The following is a 23,691-nucleotide window of genomic DNA, read 5'->3' as shown; positions in this document are numbered from 1 at the left end:
ATTGAAGCCCACAGGGTGAGCAAAGAGTCACCTCAACAAGATTCAAAATCAGACCTCCAGACCACTTAAGGCAACACCAAGGGGCAACGAGATGGAACAATCTGATACTCAACCACCTGGACTCCCTGAACTGGCAATGAAAGAGGATATGGAAAAAATAAAATCAGAAATTATTTCTCAGATAACAACAGAGATTATGTCTCTGAATCTTCATGTCTAAGAGATTAATTCATATATTTAACAAAGACAGATTCAGTGACAAAGTGAAAGACATGATTAATAACTCCAGAGCAGACACAGATTAACAATGTAGAGGAGCTTAGGAACATAATGGAACCCCAGCATATGAAACAAATGGAATCCATAAAACAGATGCAAACAGGTATCCAGGTCATTAAAAACTCTATTAAAGTTTACGCAGCAGAATGAGACAATATGAAGACAGAATATCAGATACAGAAGACAGGATTGCAATTTTAGTGACCAGGAAAAGAAAAATTTCTTAAAAATAGTAAGGGACCACAAGAAATCAATCCAGCAGTTGTTAGATGATGCAAAGAAGAATAACATAAGACTGACCGGAGTCAATGAAGAAACAGGTGATAGTGCAAATGATATTAAAAAAAAAGTTCACAGAAGTAATGGCAGAAAACTTCCCAAGCAGGGGGAAAGAATTTGACATACAGATAAGTGAGGCATATAGGACTCCAACTAGCTGTGATTAAAAAAAAAAAATCTACACCTAGGCATATAATAGTTAAGATTCCAGAAACCCAACAGGAGAAACAGAGTCAAGAGGGCTACTACTAAGAGATGGGATGAAATCACCCAGGAAGAGTGTCAAATAAGGGGAATTTGGGCCAACAACTGAACACTGGGAAATATAAACACTGAAAGGAAAGGTGGAGAGAATGAAAGAGAAAAGAGTCTGAGAAAAAAGGGCCAAGGAAATAAAGAACTGCAAAAATCAGGGAATAATCAATGGTGTCAAACATAGCATGAATGTTCAGTGAGATAAGACCTTAAAACATCACAGGCTTGAAGACTTGAGATCTTACCCTTCTTGAAAGATTGTATCCTGGGAACATTATGAGAGCAATGAGGAAGCAGATCCAGGCTGCACTGATGGAAGAGTCAGTGGGAGTTGGGTAGGTGGCAAGTAAAGGTTCTTCTTTACAATTCTCAATAGCATGAGAAATGATATTAGACCACCTGGGGATATGAGGATTCCTGACAATGAGATGGGCTTTGTGTGTGTCTAAGAACTGAGGTGAAGGAACCAACAGGTGATAGAAAGATGGAAAAATAACAGAAAAGAGAGGGGATAATCAAGAGCATGAAGGTCTTAAGGTGGAAGAAAGGCACAGGGTCAAAGGCAGGAGAGACGGATTGATTTTGAATGGGTGGGGCACCCTGTCCTTTGAAACTGAGGAATCTTTTATTTAAACCAGATTCCACACGCCAAACTTTGCAGCCTCAACAAAGTGTCTAGAATAGGAGTGCATTTTCAGGGATTGCATCAAAACTTCTGCTAGACTGAGTTGGCAAAAAATCCCGTATGATGGAGCGGTCCTAATTTTAAATTATGTCAGCAAGGGTTGAAAGTAAAGAACCATATACATCTCTTATGTGAATTTGGAGGCAATAAGAGAAACATCCCTCTGTGTAAAGATCAATCTTACTCTCCTTAATTAAGAAAGGACTAAAATATGGTTATTATCAGAAATTATCCATATTATAACCTAGAGATATTTTCCAATGTTGTTAAATAACTCTATTCAATAGGTCAATTATTATTAAAATAAGATTTAATAACTCACATCCTGAAGACGCCAACCAAACTAGCTCCTAAAACTAGCTACCAGTGGCATGTTATGGTCACGTGAGATGATTAGCTAGGAACATAAATCCCAGAATTCAGGTAAAGGCTGGCTCCTTGATATGTGGCTCAGAACTTTAGAATTACAGCATAATGCTTGTAAAAGACTTTAGAAGACCTGAAGCCCTTTTCTTGGAAAAATGCTATGTTTATCCGTAGGCGCTCCTATAGCTCACATGGATACTAAAATGTACTGGACTCCTGCCCATGTAAAAATGTAAGACTGGCAAACTGTCAATGCAGCGACAACACTGGCTTTTAAATAACGCAAAATATCTACATTACCTTTTAAAAATCATAGTTCAGTACTCACTAAAGGCCTATTTAAATAGTGAATATTTGAGAGAACATATAGCCTTTTGTTCTACTTGATTCTACAACTTCAGTCTCTGTGCTATACAAATGGCACCCCAAACCTCTAAAGTACTTGGACCATATTAGCTTCATTAATGCATGTATCATTATCTGTAATGATCTTATTATTTTTATGTGTCTGTTATGTTTTCCTAACAAAAAATGAGTTCCAAGAGGACATGGGGCTTGTTGTTTCCCAGGGCACAGAACAGAGCCTGGGCACATAGAAAACATTCAATAACAATTTATCACATTATCAAACCAATGACTGAATGCACAATTGCTTCCTTAACCCTCCACAATCAATCACAAATCCCTTCAACTCATTTCTATACTAACTCTCAAATTCATTCCTTTTCATTTTCATTTCTACCACTGTAATCGGACCTTCATTATTTCATGGCTGATCTATGGATTCTAGCTCTTTCCCTCAGATCCATTAAGTCGCCTGTAATTATACACCCTTTCCTCACATCTAACACCCTCAGTAGTCTCTATTGTTTGTCCAGTAAGGACAGATCTTTTGGGTCTAACATTCTCAGCATCCATTATTTGGCTCCAGCACTCCCTTCCCAGCCTCCACTTCCACTGGTCCTGTCATTCCCCACAAGCCAGTCAAATTAGATAACCTGGCTATTTCTCATACATCCTCTGCCCTTCTCCCTGAACCTCCTTGTCTAGACTGTTTTAGTCCATACCTCATTTCTAAAATCCAAGGTCTAATTCAAATACTTTTGCTATGAAAGTATCCCACGACCCCTTTGTCAAAGTCATATTATACTATAAGCCACCATATTACATGCAACTTCAGGGAAAAGAATGGACTTTGTTTCCCCCAAGAGAACTGAATGCCTCACTCAATAAGTACTTAAGAACTGGGTGTGGTGGTGCATGCCTGTAATCCCAGCACTCTGGTAGGCTGAGGCAGTATAATCACAAATTCAAGTCCAGCCTAGGGAAATTTAGCAACTTAGTGAGACCGCATCTCAAAGTAAAAATTAAAAAGGGGTGGGGATGCAGCTCAGGGCAAAAAAGGCCCTGAATTCAATCCCCAAAACCACACACACTCCCCCCCACACACACACATTACTTGAATAATTAGATCACATTTTATCTTAAGCCACTCAAACAGGTACCTATTCCACATCAGTTATTCTCACTTCCTTTATGGTCAGTTACTAGAGGGAGGATTACAACTCACACTACCAAGAAAACAACAAAATAGTTAATGGAGGTGGACACAACAGAAGGTTTGTGTAATACACACTTATGACCAAGAAATAAAGAAGATTCAAGCACTAAGTAGAGGTAACCTAATGACATAATGTTCTTTTAACTCTAAGTCTTAGGTTCTATGAGAGGCATGGTTAGCCTAGTGGCATTTAACAACAATTATCCAGCCCCCAGAAAACATATCTAAAACATCAGAAAACTTAATTCCTGATCCATTTTCTTAACTCCTAAAGTAAACCAATTCTTTAAAAAAAGAAACACTGGTTATCAGTCTTTTTCCCCTTTGAGTTTGGTTCATTTTGAAAGATGGAAAATTTTTTCATTATAGAAAAATTTCTAATGTTACCTTTCATGTCCACAGCACTTATAAAATACACAGCATTTTCATATGCATTATCTTATAAGATTAATTAATTTATTCAACAAATATTGATTGAGTGCTTACTACAGAGCAGGCACTGCTGTAGCAGAGGAGGCTATAAAAAGATGAACGATAAATAAATATATATGTCAATTGTTGTTAATTGTCAAAAAGAAATATGAAGCAGGGCTGTGACAATAGACTTTTGTGTTTTATTAGGTTAACAAAGAAATGATCTTTACAACTCTGTTAAATAGGTGGGATATTAGCTATAAGCAGAAGCTTAATTTTCTAAACTGGAAAAACTGAGACCTTGAACGGTTAAGTGGCATGCCCAAGATCACCTGGAAGTAGAAGGAGATGGGTCAGAGATACGATTTTTCAACTCCTGGTCTACTGCTAAAGCAACAGAAGAGGAATATGATTAATTAAGTTTCTTTCCCCCTGCATAACCATACTTGGGTAGTAAACAAGAACCCCATGTATGCCCATCATTAATCCATCACCCTGAGAACAGCCCACCTCTCACTGACTCAAAAGCATTTGCCTCAATTTGGTTTGGTGAATAAAACAACTGAATACCACTTTGTTTTCTTACACTGTTAGAAAAAATTTTTTAACAATAAAATAACCCAAAATTAAAAAATATGTAGTTTTTAATTACAACAGAAAGCAGCACATAGGCTTACTGTGCAAAAGCAGTCCTGGGAAGAACACATTAGCAATACTTCACATCACACCTAATGAACATAAATCTTCCCTTCACAGCCTGGCTCGGTGCTGCACAGCTGCTGAAAGTGTGCACAAACAGATTTGGCAAGGGGTTTCTGACGTGAGCTCACAGGACTGCATGAGTGTATGCACACATGTTTCATTTAAGAGTTCTTTATTGGAGGAAACTGATGGTACAACATTAATGAGGTAAAGAGAAAATTAAAATGATTGCTGGGAAAAGAGGTACCCTCTGCACCCAAACTGAGTGAAACCTGAAATCACCTTTTCTTCCAGTCAGGCTGAAGACCTAACTATTATACAAACTCAGAATGAAGAAGAATCAGTTCTGGTGTAGAAAAATCAAATTAGGCTACAAAGAAGCAAAGACCTATAGGCCAGGCCTGAACAAATGCGTAAAATACCAAAAGGTGAAGTAAAAAGAACAGTAAATTCCAAGAGGAGGGGATGAAGAATAGAAGGTGGGAAACACTAAGGGAACAGAAAGTAGAATTCCACACCTAAAACACAGTCTGTGATAGGCAAAAGTGTGAAATACATTTAGGAAGACTGACACAAGTCCAACCCTACTGGCCATGTGTAGATATGGACAGAATTTAAGTGATTTGGCCAAGGGCAAATAAGAGGCAAAGCTGGAACTACAGCCAAAGTTTTCTATTCCCAGTTAGGAGCTATTTCCAGTATATTATTCTGATAGGCCAGGAATGGACTGTGGTGGGTGGAAGACAATCTTCCTTTTAAAAAAAATAACAGGGGGCCAGGGATTGAGCTCAGTGGTTCTGCCACCTGCTGCCCAAGTGCAAGGACCTGAGTTCGATCCCCGGTACCAAAATAAATAAATAAATAAATAACAGGTAGACAGGTTAAGTAAATTATCTCAGGATAACACATGCAATTGAACAACTGCATCAGTGTTGATAATGAGCCTGGGTCTCTGGGACAGCTTGTTTAGGGCTGCTAGCTGGCCGGGAGAATATGGACACTATCTTTTCCTCAGAAATACGGCTCTTAGCACTGCACTTTTAAGGACCCATCCCAAGAAGGGTTAATAAACCACAGATGTAAATGAAAAAGGAATTTATTTTTCTTTATTGACATTTGCCTGTCTAGTTTAGGAACTGAGTCAACTGGGGCTATAGATCAAATAATAACAAATTTTAAAAGTGGGAAATGAGGGCCAAGAATTTAGCTCAGTGGCACTGCACCTGCCTTGCAAACCCAAGGTCCTGATTTCAATCCCCGGTACCAAAAAAAAAAAAGTGAGAAACTAGAAATATTTTGCAATGAATGTACAATTAGGAGGCATGAGTTCTAGTACTGGTTCTACCACTGAGGATGATGCTGGGTTTTGAAAAAATACTCATTCCCTATGATTCTAAGAGGACATCACTTTTCAGGAAAAGGAATACTGTTCAGGAAGACCTGATGGTAAACTGGACTTTGGGAAGTTACGTATAATTTTCATATTCAAGAGAAATATGTGCTATTTAAAGACACATCAATGCATCCTGTAATTTGGATTTTTGTTTATAGGATTTTCTTAAAATTATAACACCTATTAAAAAAGATACATATAAATTATCAGGTCTAAGAAATGGGAAAAGGGGTAGGTATCAACTAGGAAGACCGTCTTTCAACTTAATCCATGGACTTTCTTGCTGCCTACTTAAGATAGTTATTAGGAATACATTTAAAACGCAACAAGCTACTATTAAGCATTAGAAGATACTTTTTAAAGTGACAACTAAAACACTGTGCTGTAAATGAAAAGTTCCTTGATTTTATTCAATGAAGAGTAGACCAGAAGGGAAATAAGTTGAGGATTGACAATGATAAAACTTAAGATTCTATAGCATAAAAGAAAGGAAAATAAATAACAAAATTAAGACTTCAACAGGCTTAACAAAACAGTAGGAAGAAAACTATGAACAAAGGTGTTTATGAGAGTTCAAGTTCCTGAAAAGATATATTTGCTTTGGCTTGCACATATGTAAAGAAACTTCAGAAGACAGTACCACCAATAGTTACCTGTATAGAGAGGTAAGGAAATGGGCAGATGAGGGAAAAGTGTAAAGAGAAGACTTAAATTCAAATATTTGCACAAACAGTTGAAAAATAAGAAAGACAAAGAAAGGAGGCAGCATGAAGTGGTGGTGGCGGCAGCGGGTGGGGGGAGCGGTGTAGTACTAAGATGTCTGAGGCAATTCAAAAAGAGGACCAGCTGGAAAAGTCAGTGTGAAACCCAACACAGACCTCAGAAGCGTATGACAGCCAGGCCAGCAGCAGGCCAACAATGTCTTGAAAATGTGACACACAACTCTCAGGGTCCTGGGGTATGACATCCACAATGGGATGAAACCAGAACCTTTTAGGGAACTTGTTTTATCTTACCCCCTAAAAGCAAGAGGGAAGGAAATAAGAAACAGGTTTCTAGGAGAGTCAGAAAAATGACTAATCAGTTAGAAAATGAGACCTAAGGAAAAGATGAAGGATTCTACTTGCATCATTTAGCAGAGAAAAAGATTATATTTTGCCAAGAATTACTGAAGGCAGTCCTTGAAAAACTAACAGAAAAGAATGTCCACTTAAAGTCATTTCTACCCTTATAAATTTTTGAGTTATGGGTTAATTCCCAGTGTGCTGTTTTGTAGGGCAGGCTTAGTACAAGGCCTAGTTAATATGAGGTTTTTAGTACTGCCAGTGAAGACTTGCAAGTACACTTGAGTAAGCATATTATTTTTAACCAACGGAAAAATTCCTCATTTAAACATACAACAAGGAGCTGGGGGTGTAGCACAGTGGTAGAGTGCTTACCTAGTATGCATGAGGCCCTAGGTTCAATCCCCAGTACCATAAAAAGTAACTAACTAACTAAATAAATAAATGTACAATGAACACTTCTGAAGTGCTAGGAATGCTCCTTCTTGACATGGTATGTGTGTTTTATAATAATCATTAAGCTATATATGTATACTTTATAAACTGTTCTCCATTGTAGTATATTAAAATATATTTTTTAGGGCTGGGGATTTAGCTCAGTGGTTCCAGCTCCTGCTGTCCAAGTGCAAGGCCCTGAGTTTGATCCCTGGTACCAAAAAACAAAACAAAACAATATTTGGGGGCCGGGGATTTAGCTCAGTGGTTTCGCTGCCTGCTGCACAAGTGCAAGGACCAGAGTTCGATGCCTGGTACCAAAAAATAAAATAAAATAAAATAATAAATATTTTTTAAAGGACTATAAAAAATTCAATTAAGGTTATCCTTTCTAGGAACAATTTACCCAGTGGTAAGGACAAAGGTTAAAGTCAGACTTTCTATCATGACCAACCTGGCCCTACTGGATCTCCATCAATAACTTGGCCAGAGACCCACTCTCTTTGAAGAGTCCTCACTCAAAAGCCAGGGCACTGAAATCTGAGGCCCTGGGAATGGACAGAGGCTACCAATGGGGCAGGAACCAGAGAAAAGGAGATACTAAGGAAAACTGGGCTCTGACATCTAATAGGTCTATACATTTTTCATACCTTAAGTCAGGTTTAAGAAAATGAAATTCAATTTGCAATTCAGTTGGAAAAATAAATAGTTTAGATCCAGAGCTACAAAGCGACTTAGGTCCCTTAGTCACAGCTAAAAGTTATATCATATCGTGTTTGGTTCCTTAAACTTGAAAGATTTAAACTACTGGTCCACTTTTTCCTATTATGCAGCTGTTCTGAGCTGCAACAGAATATATGGGTAAAGGGCCATATTCTGTAGAGAATGATTTAACTCTTGTCATCCTAAACTAAAAATGCCTCAACAACTATAGCTAAATTTCTTACTTCCATCCCATTATCAAGCCAAAGAAGCTGAAATTTCTTCCAAACTTGAAAGATTAAAAGGCAGTTTCATTAAGAGTGATTTATAAGGGCAGTTATATTACAAGGATAGTTCAGTTAAATTATGTATTTGTAAATATATATTTTCACAAAGCCACTTCCCTCTTATCTGGAAAACCCCACTGATGTAATTCCTTACACAATCTGTTGAATGAGGGGCCCCCTAATTTGTGTCTGATATCATCCTCAGAATTCAGTGGCTAAGTAGTTGGCTGGTAAATCATCCAGGAGGCCTTGTTTCAGAAGATAACTATGAGAAAGAAACCCAAGATTTGATCAAATATTTGTTCCGGAACTTTGAAACCCTTGGCCAAATGAAGACTGGTGTTTCTTTCACCTGTGCTCCCCACCTGGAAAAAGAACAGAACTGACTTTGCTGTAAGAATCCATCTGGACAACTGTGTATGAGGCCAAAGACCTGGAGTCCTCCTCCTTGCCGAGTGTGCTTTTATTCTACTCCTGTATCCAAAAGCAATGCTCTAATGTCACAAAGGTGGCTGCATAAGACAGCAAACCCATAACCTCCACTATATTAATCACAGGTTCTTTATATTTAAAGACAGAATTTCAAATGTGTATTATGGAGATTCCAAAGAGCTCTATCTTTCACTGTCTCCTCTTTTTTTGGACTCTAGTAATATAGTCCTGTTTCATTTGGTTTTTTTCTTCTTTATTTTTATTTTTATTTATTAATTTTTTTTGGTACCGGGGCTTGAACTCAGGATCTTGCACTTGCAAGGCAGGTGGCAGAACCAATGAGCTAAATCCCTGGACCCTCTTCATTTTTGATGGCGCTGGGGATTGAACCCAGGGCCCCGTGAATGGCAGGCAAGTGGACTGAGCTACACACCGAGCCGCTATGTCTTCTTTTGATCATCTGGCCTGAAGCCAAAATCAGAAGTCTTATTAACAAGGTTGACAACCAGAAGATCCACAAACAACTCTTAACAGCAACTGAATGGCCAAGTGCTCCCCATAAACCAGAACTGAAATAAAGGTCAACTCCTCCCCACTCTGGCAGAGACACACAGCTCTTCCTCCCCTCTCCCATAGCCTGTCAGAAAAGGGGCATCTGCACTTGCATCTCCTCCAACTCACTTTCTGCGTCAAATAGTATGGGTCAAAGTCCTCCAGGGGAACTGCAACCAGGCCTTGGGGGATATCCCCGTAGATGAAAGGCAAACTCTTCCCTGCTTCCAGGTCACTGTTTGGTTTGGGCTTGCTGTCCTCATCATCTTCCCGATGGCTGCCATCGGCCTTTGGTGGTTTCTTGAGCTTGCTCTCAGCAATGCGCCTCTCAATGTTTGCCAGTGACTCAGGGGTAAACGGCTTGAAACTATCAGGGCCTGGTGGTGCAAGCAGCCGCGCTGCCATCTTCTCATCCTGCAGCAGCTTCGTTAGTTATGCTTCGTCCTGGACAGGTCAGCTCTGGAAGAAACAGCAACACAGACAGCATTAATCAATCACTGCTCTAAAAAGAGGCTAAACTATCTCACTCTGAAGCTTTATGCACAGCCTTTGCAACAGTTTCTTCCATAACATGGTTCTTTTTCCTTCAAAAAATCTGTGATGTGAATGGACTAGATAATGTTCATAACCATCCCTTGGGCAAGGATCAGCCAGGAAGATGGAAAGATAAGCATCTCCTGAATTCTAGCATTTGTAATATCTAGATCTACTCACTGTTAGGAACCACATACAACAAAAGAGATGCATTTCATATCCTTAAAAAAGTTCTACTTTAAACTAATAAAGCATATTTAACACTCCCTGGGGGCATATGTTAGTTTTGGCATCCTTATATGTTCAAGTCACCTTCCTTTCCTGATCTCCACTACTCAAAGACTTCTTTTAACTGCAATACAAGGGTAAATTGTCCCTCTTCTCAAATTTCAATTTCTGAAACCAAAATTAACCTTTAAAACTTTTCAGATGCAAAATATAGATAAAATAGCTTCTATCTGCTTTAGTCTTTTGTTGTTTTTCAATTCACCAAGTATTTCTTCAACAAACACAAAGCATATTTTTCTGCGGCAAGGGCAGACACTGCTCCCAGGACTTCCTGCTTAGCAGTGAGAGAGGGATCCCAGAGAACTTCCTCTGATGCAACACACTGCAGCACTGCAGGCTTGGCAGGCTGAAGAGGCAGGAAGGGCTGCTATGGTTCTGAAGACTGGAAGGACAGGAGCAACAAACCAGAATTCTCTTTTAAAAAAAGATGAAGTAGGCGCCAGCGATTTCTGAGTGAAGTGTGGCATTTGAAAAGCCCATTTCCACTTTTGTTTATATACAGAATCCTGGGTGATTTACCCACAAGCCTTGAAATGGAGGAATTTTGGTGGTAAAAGCAAAAATGCTGTTCCTGCCTTAAAAGGCCTGAAAAGGGCCTTACTAGCAGCTCACCTGACATCCACGGTGTGGTTTTCTTGTTTTGTTTTTTTTTGGTACCGGGGATTGAACTCGGGACCTTGTACTTGGCGAGGCAGGTGGCAAAACCACTGAGCTAAATCCCTGGCCCAATGGTGTGGTTTTCTTGAGTACCACAAGGACAGCCCAGGAAAAAAAATTTTTAAAGGTTAAAGACTGTTCTTTTTCCTCCTACTTGCCCCTCAGGGTCCACTTCAAGGCAAGTATCCATAAAACCTGAGGCTTCTCAAGAGAGCCAGTAGTAGAATTAACTCTAAGTAGTCTGGGAGTGCAGCACCTGTGGGCTCCAGTCACAAATCTACCTGCTCAGGCACACTAGTGACTGCTGGGTACGGTGCTCAGCCTGTGGAGTCTGAATGTAGGCTGTGAGATCACCTGCTTGAAGCATGGGGTTGATGAGGCCAGAAACACTGAGCTCCACACTGCACCAAAACACACCATTCCACAGGCTGTGGGGGCAGGGGGCAGAGAAATCTTTCCATGTAAGAAGCATAGGACTTTAGAGCTGCAAGATGTACATCTACAGGTCCCGTCCATTCCATTTTGCAGATGAAGAAACTTGGGATACTAAGAAGTTCGATAACTTGCCCAAAGTTGGGGGCCAGGATAAAAATCACAACCAAAGAGCTCTAACCTCTCAACTCACACTTCTTTTATAATAACAAATAATCAGTTATTCATCCTATCCTATCCTACCTCCCACTAGTTCCCAACAGGAATAATCTGGTTCATTAAGGAAATCACACAAAAATGGTAAGGCTTTACTGATCCATGACTTTATTTACAAGGTTTTCCCAATCTAGAACTCCTTTTCTCTGATTCCTTTCCTTCTACCTTCCCCTGTTTTGCCTCCAATAAATTCCTCCACAGCAAAGCCTATACAAAAACTCTAGCCTCTGCTAATTCTTCCCCTTCCCTGCTCCTACAGTAGTCAGCGGTGATCCAACCTAACATCGATCCTGGGCTATGTTTCAAGCATCTTGCTTGCATTAACTCATTTAGTCTTCAGAAACTCAAGCTGAGAGAATTAACACTTTGCCCAAAGTCACACAGCTAGAAAATGACAAAGTCAGGACTCGATATACATATAGTCACTTGTTTCAGCCTTTAATCATTGCTGAGCTGTACCTTATATGGATAGTATAAATTCCTAGAGCCTTTCAAAACTCCCTTTTGTATCCCTTTTCAGAGAGCAGGAATATGCCTGGAACCCACTATGAGACCAAAAATCTGGGACTCCCTGGCTTCCATATTCACATTTACCCTCAACTCTAGGTCACTCTCTGTTCCTCTTCAGAGCACAAAGAACACTGCAAGAGTAAGTCATTTATGATGCTGACAGATTCTTGTGATCTAATTGCAGGCAGCTGGGTTCTTCACAGCAGTTTGAGGCTAGGACCTCTGCCTTTGCTCTAAGATCCTGACTCTTCTTATCTTCCCCAGGACCACATCCCTGCAATCACTGCCCCTGCTTCCCATCACGTTTTCACCCTTCATTTTCCTTCCTGTATCTTCTCCTTGTATATCCTCATCCTCACTTGTTCTTCCTTTGGCCTACGTGACATTATGTTATCCTAGTTCTAACTGCACCTGTAGTCTCTTTCCCACCGACAGCCTCTTTCTCCTCTCGCGGCTGGCCTGATATTTCTGTTACACTCCTTTCTTTAGGAATTTTCATCTACTCAAAATAATCTGCACAGCAATGATTTTCAGATTTCTGTCACTAGCCCTAACTGTTCTTCTGAGTTCCACAGTTGGCCCGAGGGTGCCTGCCATCATTTCAAAATTTAAGCATTTAAAATCACTCTTACTTCCAAAATGGATTTCTTCTCCTGGCTTTCTCATTTATGTTATTAGGACCATCATTGTTCCAGCCATCTAGCAGTCACCTCTACCCAGTCCTCCTCTGTTGTCCAGAACAAGCCAGAAACCAGCCTTCCCAATTCTGCCTGTAGAGCTTCCATTTTCAACACTCATTGGGTTCTACTGCAACTGACTCCCTGCAGAAAGCCAGCCCTCAGTTCACCAGGTGCATCTCCAAAGATCTTTTTTTGCCTAAAAATATCTGTTTTCATTATATCATTTCCCTCCTTAAAACCTATGAGAGCTATACAGGACAGATTCCAAACTTCTGCCATGTCACTGCCTTTGGCTACTTTATACTTCTCAAGCATTCTCTTCTACTGCTTCCCTGCAAGAACATTTACTCAGGTGATTGTTGTTCCTTTTTCTAGATTTTTTAATGTTTTTCTTGTTTTTTTGTTGTTGTTTTTTTTGATACTGGGGATCGAACTCGGGACCTTGCACTTTCGAGGCAGGCGCCGGAACCAATGAGCTAAATCCCCAGCTGTTTCTCTTGTTTTGTTTCAATTTTATATGCATTTTTTAGAGATGTGCAACAACTTGAAAAAACTTGCAGACAAACCAAGTAGGCAGAAATAGAAAACAAATTAAGAAAAAGATGTCTCATGAATGCATAACATATATGTAGCTAATAGTCTGTTTCAGTGATGGCAAACCTTTTAGAGCTTTTTATGATAACAAAGAGCCCATTGTGGTGCATATGCCATGGGTTCACCACCACTGGTCTATTTGATCATTCACTACCACAAAACATACATAAATCTATTATAAAAACTAAAATTTATCAACATAAATCTATTTATTAAAACTCATGAACATACTTAGACCATACATGGGTGTCATGTACAGTATTGAGAAAATTAACAAATGTAAAGATCCAGTATTAAATCGTAACTGCAGAGAATTAACCGTGGTGCATACTATACCACTGTCAGACTTTCCTAGGTAATCTTTCTGCTACCGCAGCGTGTTCCAGGGGTGTTGCTAATCATCTCCACAGGAGCAATTTGTCTCTACAGAAAACTGCTTATCTCAGTAAAAAGTAACCTCTAACAGTTCTTGTGCATTTTTCACCATATATAATACATATAGCACACAATCTATGTTACTGTTATCAATAGCAGAGCAGTAGTAAAGTTTTTGAGCAGTCACGAGCTAGACGTGGATTTTCAATGGTATGAGGGTGAGCACCCCAAATCTGCATGACCGAAGGGTCACCTTCAATGTTTGTTTCACTGAACCATGGTCTCTCAGTCACAGCACTTTGTCCACCATACCACTACTGTTTCAGCTGTTCATCTTCCAGAGAGCTAAAGATAACATAGCCAAGGCCAGGGATTTAGCTCAGTGGTTCTGGTGCCTGCCTTGCAACTGCAAGGTGCCGAGTTCGATCCCCAGTATCAAAAAAAAAGATAACAGCCAGTAAAAGGGACTTCTGGCCTTGAGAGTTCCAAAGAAGATTGAATGAGACGCAAAGATAAGTACAACAGATAGGTACAGCCCTCTTCCTTTGGCCATCCAGGAGGATTAAAATATTAAAATGCAGGACCAGGGATTTAGCTCACTGGTTCTACCGCCTGCCTCGCAAGCGCAAGGACCTGAGTTCAATCCCCATTACCAAAAAAACAAAAACAAAAACAAAAAAATATTAAACTGCCATTTCTGGCCTGGATACATACAAATAAAGAAGAATCCTAATGAAGGGAGACATGGCATGGAAGACAAAAAGAAAACTGGCACTGAAGTGGGGTTATAACAGCGATAACAGGTAGGGAAGTCATCCAGGAGCAGCTGTTGAAGGAAACACCCTAGGCAAGGGTGTACAAGAAAATTTACTGAAGGGAAAATCAAATAAAAAGTAGCAACTAGTATTAAGAATTTGTCTCGGGCCCGGGATTTAGCTCAGTGGTTTCACCACCTGCTGTGCAAGCGCAAGGACCTGAGTTTGATCCCCAGTACCAAAAGAAAAAAAGAACTTGTCTCAGGGGCTGTGTATGTAGCTCAGTGGTAGAGTGTTTCCCTAGGATGTGTGAGGCCCTTGGTTCAATCCCCAGCACTGCTAGCTAGCTAAATAAATATATACAAACTTGTCTCAGACTTGAAAAAGAAGAACAAACTTGAAGAAACCATACTTTCTGATATCAAAACTTACAAAAGTTTGGAACTTGTAGGCATATAGATAGATCTATAGATCAATGGAATAGTAGCCCAGAAGTAAGCCCTCAAATGATTTTCAATGAAGATACCAAGACTGTTCAATGATATTTTTCAATAAATGGTAGTGGAAAAATTGGGTTATATATGTGCAAAAGAATGAAACTGAATGCTTCTGTTACACTATATACAAAAACTAACTCAAAATGGATCAAAGGCCTAAATGTAAGAGCTAAAACTATAACATTCTTAGCAAAAACAAAAAATATGGGGGAAGGCTTCATGACATTGGATTTGGCAATAATTTCTTAGATATGACACTAAAAGCACAAGTAAAAGAAAAACTATATCAGACTTCATCAAAATTTAAAACTTGTAGGGCCGGGGATTTAGCTCAGTGGTGTTGTCGCCTGCCTCGTAAGTGTAAGGTCCTTAGTTTGATTCCCGGTACCAAAAAAAAAAAAGAAAAAAAAATTTAAACTTGTACATTAAAGGATACTATCAAGAAAGTGAAAAGACAACTCACACAATTACAAATTGGATAAGGACTTAATATCCAGAACACATGAAGAACTCTTATAACTAAAAATCAATTTACAAACAATTAGAAACAGACAGAGCCACAGGTGCACACCTGTGATTTCCGCACTCTGGAAGGCTGAGGCAGGAGGACTGGAAGTTTGCCAGTCTGGGCAGCTTAGTGAGATCCTGTCTCAAAATTTACAACTTTAAAAATGGATTGGACCTGAGTTCAATCCCCGGTACTCCCCCCAGAATGGATTGGGGAATGTAGCTCAGTGCAAAAGCCCTGGGTTCAATCCTTAGTAACACAGATACACACACACACACACACACACACACACACAAAAGGCAAAACCTTGAATAGACATTTGTCCAAGAAGATATACAAAGGGCCAGTAAACACATGGAAAGATGTTCAACATCACTAATTATCAGATAAAATCAAAATCAAAATCAAGTGAAATATACACTAGGATGGCTATGATATTTTTTAAAACAAGCAACTAAGCCGACTGTGGTAGTGCACACCTTTAATCCCAGCACTCTGGGAGACTGAGGCAGGAGGATCTCAAGTTCAACCCTGGCTGGGTGCCTTAGCAACTTAGTGAAACTCTTTGTAAGATAAAAATTGAAAGGGCTGGGGATATAGGTCAATGTGAAGGCCCTGGGTTCAATCCCCAGTACCACAAACATATACTCACACACAAAATAAGCAAAAAACAGAAAATAGCAAGTATTGATAAGGATGTCAGAAACTGAAACTCTAGTACACAGCTGGAGCAGAAAAGAGGGTGGCGCCCCCACAATTAAGCACAGAATTATTGTAAGACCAATTCCCCTTTTAAGTGTATACTAAAAAGAACTGAAAGCAAGGGCTTCAACAGACATTCCTAGCAGCATTATTTACAACTGCCACAATTGATAAACAGCCCCAATTTCCATGAATGGATAAATAAAATGTTATATACTGGGCTACTGTGCAGCCTCAACAAGGAAAGATATTCTAACTCATCTACAACATGGATAAACCTTGAAAACTTTATGCTAAGTGAAGTAAGCCAGACACAAAAGGACAAATACTATGATTTCATTTATATGAGGTATCTGGAATAGTCAAACACATAGAAAAAGTAGAACAGTGGTTACCAGGGGCTGAGGCAGGGGCCATGGGGAGTTACTGTTTAACTGGCACAGAGTGTTAGTTAAAGATGATGCAAATTCCTGGAGATGGGCAATGAATGTAATTTAATGTCACTGAATTATACACTTAAAATAGTTGAGTAAATTTTATGTTATGTTTATTTTTTATATGAGGGAGAAAACCTTACCGTGCCCCCTAGTTATATGCCAGAAGCTATACTCTGATGAACACGATTGTTCACTCCTGCCCAAGAGACTTGGCAGTCTCCTGGGGGTAGCAGACAAGGGAACAGGCAAAGTACAATTGGATAAACCTGCCAATAAAGTAAAACAGGCTTTTACAGAAACACACAAGCAGGACACCTAATCTAGTTTGGAGAGATCAGGGAAGGCTTCCTCGAGAAAAGTGACCTTGTAGCTGAGGCCTGAAGGACAGGCTGTGGAGTGGGGGATGGCTAGAAAATGGGAAGAGCTTTGCAGGAAGAATTAGCATATTCAACAGACCACAGACAAGGGAGATCAAGCCACTAGAGTACTGCAAATTGTTCAGTGGAAGTAGCCTTTAGAAAATTAGCTAACAGGTAAGCTGATGCCGCATCAGGAAAGCAAAAAGGAGATACTGAAGACTTAAATATAGAATGGCAATCTAAGCTCCATTTAGGAAGGTTCTAGCTACAATGGGGAAAAGAGAGGGAGGGAGGGAGGAAGGGAGAGGAAGAGCAAGGCTAGGCAGAAAACTGTTGTAGCGACTCAGCAGAGACAGTGATAGCCTGAGCCAGGTAGCAACAGAAGGGATGACAAACTGAACAAGCCTGTTGTTAACTGAGGGTAGGGCGTACGGCAGTAGGAAAATCAAGGATAACACCCAAATGTTTATCTTGGGAAAATGGTCGAAGGTTGTGAAAGTCACTGAGAGGGAGTAAACACGACCTACAGCTCTGGGGTGAAGACGACTTCACTTTTGGACACGTTGAGTCTCAAATGCTGTGGTACATTCTCATGGGGACACCACACAGGCAGCAAGATATGTGGTTCTGAAGCTCAAAAGAAAAGATTAATAACAAGAACCAAAAAGAAGGAGGAGGAGGAGGAGGAGGAAGAAGAAGAAGAAGAAGAAGAACAACAACAACAACAACAAGAAAGAAGAAAGAAGAAGAAGAAAGAAGAAGAGGAGGAGGAGGAGGAGGAAGAAGAAGAAGACGAAGAAGAAGACTGGTATAGAACTATAACTAGACTCTGAGAACTATAAGCCAGCTCTTTAGCACGTTGGTATATAGCTCATTTGGAATTAGCCAGAGGAGCAGCTCTTCACTGGGAGGAAGGTGGGTGGCTCTTATCATAGAAGAGAGAAACATAGCCAGATGAATAGTTTACACTGTCCCCACTCCCAGGGCTCCTCCTTCCTCCAACTAGACGCCAGCCTGCCAATTTCCCACTTTGGGTCTTACAGATTTCATTTTAGAAAATCTAACAGTTCTAAAAACTGAAATAAAACAACTTTGTCAAACCTTACTTGTAATCATTTTAAACATGAAAAATTGGAGTCTTAAGCCCCTCGCTAACAGTAAGATCTGGCTCTCCCTCTCCCAGGTCTTGTGATCTGTTCATCCTGTGATGCAGGTCAGCATGTATATTAAGTGAAAACCACTCCATACATTCTTTTGTCTACCTTGCTTTGAGCAGAGCAAGGCTACTCTTTTTTTTTTTTTTTGTACTGGGGACTGAACCCTGGATAGATAAATGCTCTATCACTGAGCACTTGAAGTACGCACATTTTTCCCAAACCTCACACCCACAAATTTCTCCAAAGCTGACCTATTTGCCTCTGACTAGTGATAACTGGTATCTTCCTAATCCTTTTAAGGCACTTACTTTTGGTTGACTTAACATATATGTTTTCCTGAAGAAACTCTTTAAAAGGTCTGATTATAAAGAGGCCTAATATGTATATAAATATAAAATTAACCATGATATAAGCAACTTTACCAGGAGATACTTCTAAAACATTTATACTTTACTTATACTGTACTTGAGTACTTTGATATTTTGACATAAAAATGCCTAGAAAGATTCATAGGTAAGAATTTGTCCTATTTAAATCAATGACTAGAATGATTTTATGTGTACAGATATTGTTGCTGTTTTGTTTTGGAGACAGGGTCTTGCTATTTTGCCCAGGCTGGTTTGTGTTCATAACCACTTCACTACATTACTTGTTATCAGCACTTTTACTCCTTTCTGATGTCCCTTTTAAGACTCCTTACAGCTCTATGGGTTCATAAAACTAATGTAGCTGCCTGGACTCTAATACTAAAAAAGCAACTTCTCTGAATTACCAAGGTTCAAAATGAAAAACATAAGAGGCTTAAATCTGAAAGCATGATATCTTGACTCAAAACCTATCACCAGGGCCAGGACATAGCTCAGTGGCATAGTGCCTGCCTGGCAAGGAGAAGGTCCTGAGTTTGATTTCCAGTACCAAAAAAACAAAAAAACCCCACAAAAACCTATCACCAATTAATAATATGTTTAATAAAGGAATGAATGCACAAATAGAAAATAAAACAAAGGTCTAATACCATTCAGTTGACCTTCACTGCAACCATGTGCAAGAATTCATTCTTTCAACAAGCACTTCTTAGTGTCTGTGTGCCAGCATGGGAAAACTTAGAATATAGAAAGTGGTATCAGGGCACATTCTCTAAGTCACTGTCTGTCAGTCATGTTGCAAAGCAGATTTCCTCACTGCGTGAGTAGAAAGTTGAACTAAAATTGTAAAGCTTTGTTGTTTTCAATCAATGGGTCTTTTTCAAATAAAATCTCATATGAATGTCAGTTAATAAAACACACAAAAGCTTTTCTGTTCTGTTTGAAGAAGGGCCTGAGTCCAAAGTCAACTTCTTTTCTCTCAGGAAGCCCTGAAGACATTCTTACAGTGTTAGAATACTGAAATGGACATGTAAAACACAAGAAAGTGGTTATGGATCTCTGCAAAGCTGATGTAATACCTATGAAGATTATGATAGTATGTATTGTCAGGGACTTTATAAACACTATCTTTAATCCTCACAGCAACTTAATGATATAGGTATCGGTAGCTTCATTTTACAAGTGAGGAAAGAAAAACTATGAATTCCCAAAGTCACACCAGAAGCAGCCTCTCAAAAGCGCACCTATACGATGATGGCTCTGACAGCGACTAAGATTGAGTACTGTAGTTGTCTACTAGGAGCTCTAAAAACAGGAAGAGGATTTTTAATGAAAATAAGAGAACTGATAGCTTGCATGGAGTTCTGCAACCCAAGTAACATACAGGTTGCTTCTCTGGCTGAAATGATGACATGGAGATGGAATCCGACCACAGGCCATTAACAGAACACTAAGTGCCAAGTCAAAATCCGCCAGGCTACCTCGCCTTTAGTGTGGCTAAATTGTCTGGATTTAGGCATTACAAAAGGCCACCAGGCTTGTATAGCTTTTGCTTTTCATTTGCTAAGTCAATCACTAACAGCAGGGAAGATGCATGAGATAGTTACTAAAGAATATTCTACTGACTATATTCAGAAACACTGTTCATACCTTTACGAGGCTCTATAGGGGAATAGAAGGTGGGTCATCCAAGTAGCTGCTATGATACTCGACAAATGCAAGGGGAGACAAAAACAATAGGGAAGCCAGTACAGATTCAACCATGGGATTAATGAAATCCTCCTTCTCATAGGGTTACTATGAGAAACAAATGAGAGAATATTTATCAAGAACTGTTATTCAAATATAAATATATAAATAGACAGTAACACACATTCATCATCTCAGCTACTTGGGAGGCTGAGGCAGGAGGATCATTGAGTTCAAGGCCAGCCTGGACTACATAGCAAGATCCTGTCTGAAAACAACAACAAAAAAACCCAAACCCCAACACAAACACAGTGGCCTGACCATACGTTGCTAGGAAATCACAGCCATGATTAAAAATGGGAAAGATCTTTCTGAACAAGATTTTTGTCCTGCTAGGATTTTAGGAGATTGAGCTGACACAGTGACAAACTCTTCAAACAGTTACTGAGGCTACAAATTAATGCAACCTTATATTTACACAGAGTTTTAACATTTACAGAGCATTCTTATCCTTTACCTCATCTCATCTTCACTTTTGAGTTTAAAGAAGCAAATATTGCTAGATCCCAACTTATCAATCAGAAAAGGTATTTAAGGTTAAACAGCCAATGACACAGGACAAAATATTAAGTGCCCCTGTCCAGTTTCTAAGGAGGGAAAATTCTTTTCCCATTCAGATTAACTTTAAGAGAAAGCGGGAAAACTCTCTAATAATAATAATGATGATGATAAGGAGGTCAAGGAAAAACCCAGGAATGCAGCTGATACAGGAGAGCATGCCCTAAGACATGGCTGAGAGGTTTGAGAGCAGAAAACGAGACAGCACAACTGTCACATGGTATAGTTAAAATGTACTTTTAAGGACGTCTGGTGGTATAATGTCCAATGTATCTTCTCTTTAAGAATCTTCTGGTAAGGAACTGAATTGTTCACTAAGTCTTTTGGAATTGAATTTGAGAGAGTGTGTGTGTTGTTTCTGTTGGTTCTGTTGTTTTCTTTTGTTTTATAGCGCCTTAAGATAAAAGCAAGGTAGCTTTTATAAAGCCCAAGTTACATCTGGGTTACACTGACAAGTGGCAAGGCATGGGATGGAATTCAGTTTTCTGCTTTCCACACCATTGCTTTTCTGTAACACCACATTGGCTCCAAGCACTGTGGAAATGATGTAGGTTATCCACTGGTCTTTTCAGAGGCACCCATGAACAATGTCAGCAATGCCTATAAGAAACATCTCCTAGTAGCAACCAAAGTAACATGCATTTCAATAATGTTAATAATACGTTTTTTAGCTGCTTTCCAACTGGAATCTCCTAACTGCCATGTGACAGGCTCAAAAAGGGCAAGTGACTTGCTTAAGGTCACAATGACAGTTAAGTAGCAGAGTCAGGACTTAAACTCAGGATGTGACTCTTTGTTATATGTGTTTTCCATACCGACTGATGTTTCTCATTCACGAAGAGTGTTAAAATGGCGCAAGGACAGTTGTAGTAAATAGTAAATATATGTCTAATCTCATTTGCAATGTATTAACTAAACTTGCTCTTATTCTTTTTTTTTTCTTGCTCTTATTCTTAATCTCATACTTTTCCCTGAGATGTTCAAAGTTCTCTCTTTCATTTACTCAGAGAAGTCTGGACTAGCCAAAGATCCTCTAGGAAAAGTCACAGCAGAAAACTGTGCATGATTGCTATGGTGCCTTCATACTGTTAACTACTAGACTGATGACAAATGAATCTAAGTAACCCTTCAAGCTGGCATAACCCATGCAACCTCAGGGGCAGTACAGTAATCTTTACTGATGCATTCAGCTGGAGCCTGGTATGAAATTTGGGTTTGATAACCATGATTCCCTTCTGCTCAAAAGCCCTCAGACTCTCTACTGCTTGTTGAATAAAGCCTCAACTCCTTAAATGAGCATTCAGTGCCCCTTTCAGCCTACTAATAGACATTCTCTGCTTGTATCTTAGCTTCACAAAACCATTCCTACTCCTACTGTAATTTTCCACTCCTACACTTTGGCTGTGCCATTCTTTTTGCCTGAATGCCTATCTTGGTTGGGATAGTTGTTCCTATTCTCTCAGTCAAAAATAATCTCTCCCTCAATATTTTACATCATTTCTAAAATATAACTTTAGTTTTATGTTTCATTTTCCATACTTGATTATAAGTGCCTGAGGGAAAAGGTAAGCTTATTAATCACTACAGCCTCCACATTGCTGTACCTTGCACTGTATTTTGTCCATGAAGAGCACAGTTGGATACTAGATGATTGTGACATAAATGAAACACTGGCATCCAGCTATTGCCATAAGCAAGACAATGACCACACTGGGAAACAAAATGACCCTAATATCTCTTAAACAATAAATCCAACAGTTGGAAATCCCCTAGTATCTAAGAGAACCAGGGCTCACATTAATGACATAAGTGAATTTCTATTCTTTACCTTTCCACACACCCATAATCTAAGATCTCTATGATAAAAGTTAGATGATGATTTGGGAATGTGATGATTGCTGTCAATAAAGTAGAGCAGTCCCCTTTGGGCTGAAGATGCCATGCCTGTATTCAGCTTACTAGGTGGAGAACAGTAATGACTGAGTTGGGGACAACAAGCTGACCTACTCCTAACAGGGATGGGGTAAGACAGGTCAAGGAATTCTATAAAAACTGGATTATTAAAAACCAAATGCACAAGATAATAGTTACTTGTGGGGAAAGGTAGTGACAAGAGAGCGGAGAGGAGGCTTCTGGGTTGCACTTCACTGAAAATTTATTGAGCTGTACAATCAATGATTTCTGCATTTTGGTATGTATGTTAAAAATAAATGTGGATAAAATTTATTTAATATTAAGAAATAAGGTTGGAAATGTAGCCAAGTGGCAGAGCAGGTGTTTAGTATGGGAGAAGCCCTGGATTCAATCCCCAGCACCAAAAGAAGAAAAAGGAAGGAAGGGAGGGAGGGAGGGAGGGAGAGAGGGAGGGAGAGAGGGAGGGAGGGAGGGAGAGAGAGAGGGAGAGAGAGAGGGAGGGAGGGAGGGAAGGAGGAAATAAATCATACTACTAAGAGCAAGATTTAAAAATAATACTTAGTATCAGATAAAATGAAGGAAAACCAACATCAACTTTTTAAAGATATTATTTTCTCAATCTTGGGTGTACTTACTTCATGTCTCCATTTCCTCATTTATTATTTCTAGTAAAGCACTGGCATTTAAAGCTCTGGCTTTTCATTTCTCCACTTGAGAGTTCCAGAGAGAATTACTCACATCTCATTACTCAACCTAAATACTATCTTTTCTGTACATATGAGTGGAAAATCTAGTTTAAAGTTCCCCATCAAATGATTCAGTGCCAGAATGTCCTCTTCAGTTGTGACCTATTCATTCATTCATTCAATAAATTATTTACTGGTGCTTTCTCTGTGTAAGACATTGTGCTAGGTATTGGGAATTAACTGAATGAATAAAATAACCTGGACCCCATCATCATAGGGTTTAAACCCTAGTAGAAGTAGATGGATTACCAG

General features: G+C 39.4%; 1 protein-coding gene across 8 annotated transcripts in view; it reads right to left on the bottom strand.

The window, feature by feature from the left end:
* Positions 1-23,691, bottom strand: part of Scn8a (sodium voltage-gated channel alpha subunit 8) — a 171,261-nt gene that overhangs the window by 113,354 nt on the left and 34,216 nt on the right. For all 8 annotated transcript variants that reach the window (XM_087199929.1, XM_087199931.1, XM_087199934.1 and 5 more), the window contains exon 2: positions 9,536-9,865. In XM_087199929.1, the coding sequence (XP_087056055.1) occupies positions 9,536-9,811 (276 nt within the window). In that variant the 5' untranslated portion in view covers positions 9,812-9,865. The remainder of the gene's footprint in view (positions 1-9,535; positions 9,866-23,691) is intronic.

This window comes from Heterocephalus glaber, unplaced genomic scaffold (genome assembly GCF_053883595.1).
Source record: "Heterocephalus glaber isolate CG9 unplaced genomic scaffold, H.glaber_assembly_v1.0 deba00001733, whole genome shotgun sequence".
Classification (NCBI taxonomy): Eukaryota; Metazoa; Chordata; class Mammalia; order Rodentia; family Bathyergidae; genus Heterocephalus; species Heterocephalus glaber.
The sequence above is the reverse complement of the archived record's forward strand: the minus strand, read 5'-3'. Positions and strand labels throughout refer to the sequence as shown.